This window comes from Coloeus monedula (genome assembly GCF_965178545.1).
Source record: "Coloeus monedula genome assembly, chromosome: 1".
Classification (NCBI taxonomy): domain Eukaryota; kingdom Metazoa; phylum Chordata; class Aves; order Passeriformes; family Corvidae; genus Coloeus; species Coloeus monedula.
This window is the reverse complement of record NC_138781.1, coordinates 72,523,860-72,532,620: the sequence shown is the minus strand read 5'-3', so window position 1 is coordinate 72,532,620 and position 8,761 is coordinate 72,523,860. Positions and strand designations below refer to the sequence as shown.

The 8,761-nt window shown below is 47.0% G+C and overlaps 1 protein-coding gene across 1 annotated transcript; it reads left to right on the top strand.

Annotated features, from left to right (window-relative positions):
• Positions 1–5,427: 5,427 nt before the first annotated feature.
• Positions 5,428–7,554, top strand: PPP1R3G (protein phosphatase 1 regulatory subunit 3G; the record flags this gene model as incomplete). Its single annotated transcript, XM_082293385.1, has 1 exon — positions 5,428–7,554. One exon carries the CDS (start codon positions 5,428–5,430, stop codon positions 6,277–6,279), a length of 852 nt encoding a protein of 283 aa, XP_082149511.1. The 3' UTR covers positions 6,280–7,554.
• Between the last annotated feature and the right edge of the window lie 1,207 nt (positions 7,555–8,761).

Sequence of the window (8,761 nt, the reverse complement as noted above, 5' to 3'; positions counted from 1 at the left end):
TGTTTTCCAAAGGCAGGCTGCTAGGTGGCAGGGCAGGAGCAAAATCCAGCAACTTAAGAAAGAAGGCAAGAAAAAAAGTTAATTATTTTAATACCTTAGCAATAATTCTGGGGGTAGAATGCCCTTATATCAACCTACTTGGGATAAGACTGAGGTTCTTCCTCACTGAAGTCCAAAGCAATATTATACTAGCATAATATAGGGCAAGAATTTGCTCAAATTATACTTTTCCTAGATTGAAAACAACCCCCAAAACGACCAAACAAAATCCCACATAAACACAGAGGTTTCACATGTGAGAACCCGGATCCTAGTGTTCATCAGAAACTTTTGAAAGAGATGCGGTTCTGCAACTTTCTGGAGATCCACATTAAAACAAACAAAACCCATAAAACAAAACCCTTTTCAACTCCTATGCTGTGAATACACTTTGGAAGCTGAAACCATTTTTTCTCACTGATAATCTGAACTTTTCCTTTTCAGAGACTGTTTATTTGAGTTAAATTGTTGAAATGCAACAACAGTCTATAAGGAAGGCAGGATGATAACATGTACATGGGAGGGGGTTTTTATCATCATATAATTTACTGATTAAAAGGCTGATAAATGGCTTAAGAATTTCAGTGTATCACATGAATATAAAAAGTTTAGATAAATACCTTATAAATACCAAAGGTATTAAACCAATCTTGAACTTTATGAACCACAAGATCAAAGCAATACTTCAGAAATCTTAGTGAATGGAAAGCTTTTGTGCAACATGGTTTTGTCACGGTTAATGGCAATTCCATTCTGAATTTAGAAACTTTGTGCCATTACCATATATTCACTTGTCATGAAAAATGCCCTTGATTTTATACCAGATGCAGGGAAATCTTTGACCTACTGAAATCAATGACAGAACTCCACTTTCAAGGAGGTCAGCATTTCACCCAAATGAAGGGGACATACCTTGCCTTACTGCCAAAGTCTTGGTATTAGAAATTGAAAAGGCTATCGTTGTAGGAAACACAGACATTGCTGTAGCTCAGGAAAACTGAGTAAGTGTTATTTTCATGTATTTAAAGAAATCTCATTAGGAACATCAGATGAAAATCTGCTAGGACACAAGAAAAACTACACAGCAGACATCTCTAAAAGTGCTGTCTGAGAGACTCAAAGCTCTAAAGGGTTTTGCTTGCTGGGCATCCTGTAGAAATTGCATTTAAATCTTTGTATGTAAAATCTGGAAATTAAAGCAATCACTTCCATCTATTTGTTTCCATTTCAGTACCTTTCCCATTATGGATCTAAATGCATGCCTTTTTGAAGTACAGCTGCTTGGTTTTCCTGCATAAAGAAGAAAACTAGGTCTAAGAATCTAACTTTTGAATAATTTCTATTCAAATGGTATAGAACCACTGAGTTTTGCATTCAGTGTTTGACCATCCTCCTAAACACAGTAAACTGAAATACCATCCTTACTAGAAACACAGAGCAGCTAGAATTTCATATGGGATAGGGAGCATCTTATTTTTTTTTAGTAATTGAGGAGGCTATTAATATCCTTGCTGGCATTTTTGTACAAGAAACATGACTGCTAAAACTGGGATGAAGAGCTACATAGTTTTCAAAGCAAAGCGAGACTATTGTTTGAACGAATGCTGCTATCATTCAAAAAAGGTGGTATTAATTTTGTGTATGAACTGTGATAATCCCTGCCTATTTCTAAATCCCTGTAAATTGTTTCATAGGGCTTAGGAGTTATGACTCATTCGCATTTTCTGACAAGCAATTGTCATGGGAGATTTTCTTAGAAAACATGTAAGTAGGAAATTGGAGAGATCTGGCATATTTGAACTCGGTACATCCAAAAGCTGAGTACTTTCCCCTGGGACTAACGGGAAAATCTGCTAGCTTTGGGTTTGAAAGTTGAAGGTAATATTAAAAGTGCATTAAAAGAAATGATGAACAGTATTTGAATGGGTTTCTGTTTTACATTGTGTGGTTGTATCCACAGAATCCTCCAGTTACTTGACTCTGGGTGTCTGCAAACAAATATTTTCATGTTAATTTTCTGTTCAAATGATGACAATTATCGATCCAAGCAGCTTGACCAATTTATCAAGCTCCATGTCAAATACAGCTCCAAGCCAAAATCCCTGATCTAATGAGTCCTGAGAAATACATTCCCATGCAATCATAGTGAGAATTGAAAAGCAATACCATGGATTGCTTACCAGTGATTTTCACATTCCTTTTTTTAATGTCATTTTCAGTAATCATCTTAGGATACAAATGCTTCTGCAAAATGTGTGTGCTGATTGCAGGATGGGTCAAGATGGGCTGTTGTGAAACAAGAAGAAGGGAAAAGAAAGAAAGTGCTGTGTTGATCCTGTGTATAGTTGATAACCCTAAACACACCTGGTCCAAATTCAGGGAATGCAAAAAGCCTCATGGCTGCTAATAATGCTACCTCTGTTTTACTAGGAAATTTGTCTGCTTTTATCACAACATTTTCTTTAATAACAAGTGTGGTAAATAGTACTTAGAAGCCTGAGACCTGGGCTGCACCATTCTTTTAGGAGAAGCCATTTTAAAACATGTCAGAGAACACTAAATGCCTCCTTAACTAATGTCATCTGGCAGGATTTGTTGTGTAGCTGAACATCTGTCTTAAAGGTTTACCTGATTTTAAATTAGTCCTTTCAAAATAGTAGCAATTGATTCCCACTTAAAATATGAGTTTGTGTGCCGTTAATGGCCTGATTGTAATTACTTTCCTGCAATATGGATTCATGTTGCCTTAACTGCTTTTCCTTATTTTCTATAAGCTGTAGTTCTTTTTGCAGGCCTGTCTCCCAGAGTTATGGAACATATAAGAAATGTGTATTAATTGCTACCCTATCACTTAACTTTTATCAATATTTACAGTTGTTTTCTCTTTTTACTGTCCCTTATTTTGCTTAAACCTTTCACATTACTCTGAAATTTCTAGTAGTCCAAATGGTTTTGCCTTATGAGCAAATGGCACAATTTTTTCCCTTCGCTGCTTGAAACACTTGTTAATGATTTGGCAAGCTGGGATAGCTCCCACATGAGGAAGTAAGGGCTGGTTTCTTAATTTCTGCTTTCCTCACCATAAAACAGATAACACTTCAAGAAAGTAAAGTAGCAGTGTTGTACTTTAGGTAGGGGTTCTTGAACATATTTTAAGTACTAAGCACTCTTATTCTATACATCATTCTATTCATTTTTCTTCCTTCCAGCCTGTTAATTTGAGGTCCCACAAGCCTCAGACAGGTGAGCGAGGAGGTCTTGCTTCCAGGCATAAGTAAGGAAGTGCTTGCAACCTGTTTTCATCACAGTGAATGTTACTTAACAGGAGAGTGTTTGGGAGAGACCCAAAATTTCTGTCCACTGCTCTGCTAGACACCAGCAGGTTGGGAGTGATGATGAAAGCAGGTGACACCAGCACCTTTGTTGCCACATCCAGAAAGAGGACAATCGTGTTCCTCCTTCCTGTGCTGCACCACAGAGCTCAGCTGAGTAACTCAGGACCACGGTCTGTGGTTTAACACCATTAAGTTGAGGCTGGTTGGTTCAAAGAACTGAAGTGGTGGCACAGCAGCTCCCTTGGAGCAGACAAGGCAAAGGAATGCAACCATGTTTAGCCAACAGTCTGCCAAACCTGGCAGCTCCCAGCAGAGCTGGTGATGAGCAGCTGATGGCAAACTGGTGTTCATCATGTTTTCCATTAGCACAGCAGGCACCAGCCAGGATGTTTGTTCTTCATTCCTCTTCTTACAAGGCCCTAAACCCAGCGACAAACAAATGTCAAGTACTCAGAGTATCCAGCACTTCTGAGGAACTGCTCGCTGTTCAGCTCTTCTGTCAAGGTGTTGCAAGAACACCCTCACCGCAGTGTCTGCAAAGAAAACTGTTGGGTGATGTTTCTGCTGCTTTGACATTCATTCCTCTGAGAGACCCAGACTGCACACTCAGTTGAACTGCAGTGTATTCACTCACACTGGGAGGCTGCTTTTTGGCAACCAGACTGATGCTAAAAATAAAACAACCTATGCAAAACAAACAGAAAACCTCCTTGCTAAATCCATAGTGGGAGTATGTTGCTTCAAAAAGCACTGGGTTGTTTGCCTATGCTTTTTGCTGTCTCTTCCATGAGAAAAAGAATGGAGGAAAGTTTAATAATGTAGTATTTTTGCAATCATCCGTGCAAATCACCCCAGACAATAGCTGTGGCATGCACAAAGTATAGAACCAAGTTTGGAAACTTCTCAGATGTGGACCTCATCCTACTTATAAAAACATGTCGTTATAAGGATGCTGTTTACTATGCGTCATGACTAAATAAAACTGAGAGGGATTCTACTTCTCTTTATTTATTTAACGGGCAATGCCTGTATTTTGTTTTCCCTTCTTGATTTTTTGTTTTTAATTGGAAACTTTGGAGATAGCCTGACCTTCTAAAAGGCTGTTTGTGCACACGTGTGCCTCCTGAGCCTTAGGACTTCATTTTACGCAAGTAACTACAGTTAGTGCCGGGTGTGGGTAAAAAATAGAGATTTGCCTACAAAACATATTGTACTTTATAAAAAGTTAACGCCTTTGGAGTTTGTTTTACCTTTGGGGTTTTGTCCTCGAGCTCTGGTCTCAAAGATCTTTCTCTGCAGTTAGGACGGGTGGAAACTGATTTACATGCAAAAGCCAGGGGTCTCACAAACTCCCAGCAGCAGACGAACACGGCTCACGGGCAGCCCCCAGCCCTTCTTACGCCCGGGCCGGCGGGGAGAGCAGCAGCTCAGCCGCGGTCCCGAGAGGCCGCTCAACTCCCACCGCCTCCCGTTCCCTGAATGGATGGAACTCCTCGGTGATGCCAGTCTGGGGCTGGGGAGCTCCTGCTTAATCCTGACCCTCCGTGCTCTTTCTTCGGGGAACCTCCGACGGGTGGAAGCCTAAATAACGACGACGGTGATGACGATAACAATAATAATCATAATTAATTAGAGTAATAACGAAGCCTGCTCCAGCAGCCCACGGCCGCGCGTTCTCCCCCGGCCTGAGTGTGCGGGGCGGCGGGGGGACCCCGGCGGGGCGCCTGTCCCCGCTGCCCCTGTCTCCTCCAAGCCCGTAAAACACCGAGCGTTGCTCGCTGCTCGCTGCTCCGTGCCCTGGTAACGCCGGCCCCCGGCGGGCGGGAGGACGTGCGGGGCCGCCCGTCGCGGCTGTTTCCGCGTTGCCCGTCCAGGGAGGTCCCGCCCCCGCCCGCGGCCGCCCCAGCTCCAGCCCCGCGGGGAGGCTCCGGGGCCGGCGGGGGGGCGCGCCCCCCGCCCGGGGCCTGCGGCGGGGGCGCGGGATAAAGCGGTGCCGGCCCGTTCGCCTGGCGGCACAGGGGCGGCCGGGACGGGCCCAGCGGGGCGCCCCGCCATGGCGAGCCCCGCACGCCCGCGGCAAGAGCTGGCGGCGGAGGAGCGGCGGCTCCGCGGCGCGGCCCCGACGGTGCCCCGCGACGCCAAGCGGGAGGCGGCGGGGGAGCGGCTGGTACTGCTGGAGCTGCGCCGCTGCGGACGGCCGCCGTCCCCCGGCCCCGGCGAGCGGCAGGAGGAGGGGGAGGAGGAGGAAGAGGAGGGAGAGGCAGCGGCGGGCGAAGATTGTTGCGGCAAGTGCAAGAAGCGGGTGCAGTTCGCTGACTCGCTGGGGCTGAGCCTCGCCAGCGTCAAGCACTTCAGCGACGCCGAGGAGCCGCAGGTGCCGCCCGCCGCGCTGTCGCACCTGCAGAGCCCGCCCGGCGAGGAGCGAGACCCGCCGCCGCCCGGCGCCGACCCCCCGCCGCCCGCGCTGCTCCTGGTGCCCGACTTCCCCGACGGCGGGGAGCCCAGCGCCGAGCGGCTGCGGCGGCAGCGCGTCTGCCTGGAGCGCCTGGGGCGGCCCGCGGCGCCCACCGACGTGCGGGGCACGGTGCAAGTGCTGGGCGGCCCCGGCCCCAAGGAAGTGACGGTGCGCTACACATTCAACGAGTGGCTCTCCTTCGTGGACGTCCCGGCCGCGCCCCTGCCCCCCGACCCGCCGGCCGAGCGCTACTGCTTCACCCTGTGCGTCCCGCCGAGCCTGCGGGAGGGCTCGGCCCTGCACTTCGCCATCCGCTACCGCAGCCCCCAGGGCGAGTTCTGGGACAACAACGGCGGCCGCAACTACACGCTGCGGTGCTGCGGCTGCCCCGGGGGCGGCCCCGCGCCGCCCGCCGCCGCCCCGCCGGCCCCCGCCGCCCCCCGCTACTGACGCCCGCCGGGCGAGGGGAGCCGAGGGGACCCGGCCGGGCAGGGGCAGGCGGCCGCACCCCGCGCCCGGAGCGAGGCCCGCCTCGGGAGGGAGACGCCAGCGCGCCGAGGGCCCCGTCCCGGAGACTGCCCCAAGTCTGGTGGTTTTTAAGCAGGCGCTTCAGTTTCTGCCAGCGAAACATGGATGTGCGTAGGCTCGCATTGCTGTGGCTTGTGGAATTGTTCTCCTTTTTGGTTGTCTTTTTTCTTTTTTTTGAGAGAGAGAGAGCAAGGAGACTGAGTAGCGTGGGCTTTGCTTTTACCCTCTTGAAGTGAATTTTTGAGGTCTTGAATTGGGCTTGACTCCACTTACCCGATTAGTCAAGAGCACTCGTGTGAAAACTTGGTTGCGTGCTCGCTACAGGTTTAACTTAGGATCCCAATTTTCTCGTTCTCAGATCCATTTGAAAGACACAGTACTGCGACAGCAACGGTGTGCTTTGTCCTTTTTTCGTTATTTTCTTTTAGTTTAATGGACTCCGTAACAATACGATTCACTGTTGTGAGCACCTGTCAAATCTGTGACAGGCTTGCGTGCTCGCCCCACCTTTGCCACGGCTGCGGCGGCTCTGAACAGCCAGGCACTCTGTTTTGGGGCTGGATCTGGGGCTGGACTGGGCTGCTCTGGTTTTTGTCATTCAACACACTTTGATACTGCTCCCCAGGCTCGCGTGTAGGTCCCATCTGGCTAATAGCAGCTAACAGGGACTTCTGCAGAAATGTTTTTGCTTAAAATAGACTGGTGACTTCTTTTCACACAGCTGACAAGTCTAAAACCGGGACGAAGGAGGAGTTAAAATACTTGCTGATGCTGTGTTTATCAGGAGAACTTTGGTAACACCTTTGAGTCATGCACTGCGAAGTAAAAGATGGTGTCCATCTCATACACGGTTCTGTATTTTCGGATTTGGGGAGTAGTTGCTGGTTTGGATGACCCTTCTCACTGAGGAGTGCCGATGTGATACAGAGAGGGTGTCCTCAGTAACAAATGGAAACAAGTGCCTTAGTTCTGCTCTCCTTATGTTACATTTTGCACCACATTTCTCAAGTATTTATAATTTATTCAGCTTTTTTGCTACATATTTTTCTGTATTTGTATGTTGCTGGGAAAGGACTTTGTTGTGCACACAGCTGGACTTTATGGCGCTGGACACTTGAATTGATTTTATAGTCTTCACTCTTACACTGCAAGCCTATAGGTTGACTACTGCTGGTGTACCAACTCCTGAAATTAAGCAAAAACTACCAATGCAAATGGGTTTGTAAGAATAAAAAAGAGTTTTAAAAAAGGCCATAAAGCTCACCATTACACATCTTTTTTTTTTTTTTTTTTTTTTAAAGCAAAACGTAACAGGAAACTTCACATTTTGCAACCTGGTTGTGTCCCCACCCTGTTGTCTGCGTGTCCTGACCAGGGATGATCCCGTCTGCAAGCAGCATTTAGGGCTGTAGCTGAAAATGACTGTTGTCCTGCCAGAGCCATGAGGCAAATCACCCTCTAAGTCCGTGACAGCCCCTTGTGATGGATGTCTTGAGCAGAGCTGGGGTGAGAGGAAGCTTTACTAGCATGGGTGGAAAATAGGTGGGTTTCGGTCAAGTTTTGTTCTGGCTCTTCTGCAACTTTGACTCTGCTTGTTGTCTTTTGATACAGTATCTCAAAATACGGGTTAATTTTTGTTAACAAAAGAATAGATAAGACATTGTGAGAGTGCAGAAAATGCTCTGACATGGATGTATGGTCTTCAGTAAGACCATGGAATGTCATTTTCCTTTTTTGAAACAGAGCATACCGTGAGATTTTTCAGGTCTCCATTTCCTCTGAAGATGTAAAATGTCTTAAAGGGCATTATGAGAACATTAGAAAAAACAGCTTCTTTATAAAATTCCCCATACTTGAGAATATTTAAAAGCCTACAGCTAACCTGCCTTTGGAGATAGCTGGAACAGATCCAGAGCTAAAAGCAGGGGATCTGCTGGGAGAAAGACGTGAAGCAGAGGGAGCTTCAGACTAAAGGTCCTGCAGTTCTGCTCACACGCGCACTGCTGCTGAAACATAGCCTGTCCTCCCTCCTCCTGAAAAAGCCTGTACATAAACAACAGTGTGAGAATACAGCCAGAGACAAGGAGGTGTTTAATTCCCTCAGAAACCATTCTGCTGTTAAACTGTATCAGTTGCTTTGACAACGCACAGAGGGAAAGCTCTGTGCGGGCAAACAGAAGTTGGGAATCTTGTCCTCCAAGTTACATGTGAACTCTCGCCAAAAAGGTTTTAAGTGAGAATAGTGAACTCTACTACTTCCCTACACAAGTTTGTTTTAAATCTATCATGCATTACAGGATTACAGGATGTTACATGGGATAACCTGGTATGAATTAGCCTTTCTTCAGATTGCTGCATCAATGACATAGTGTGCTCTTAAGCTGATGTGTGATCCTAACAGTGT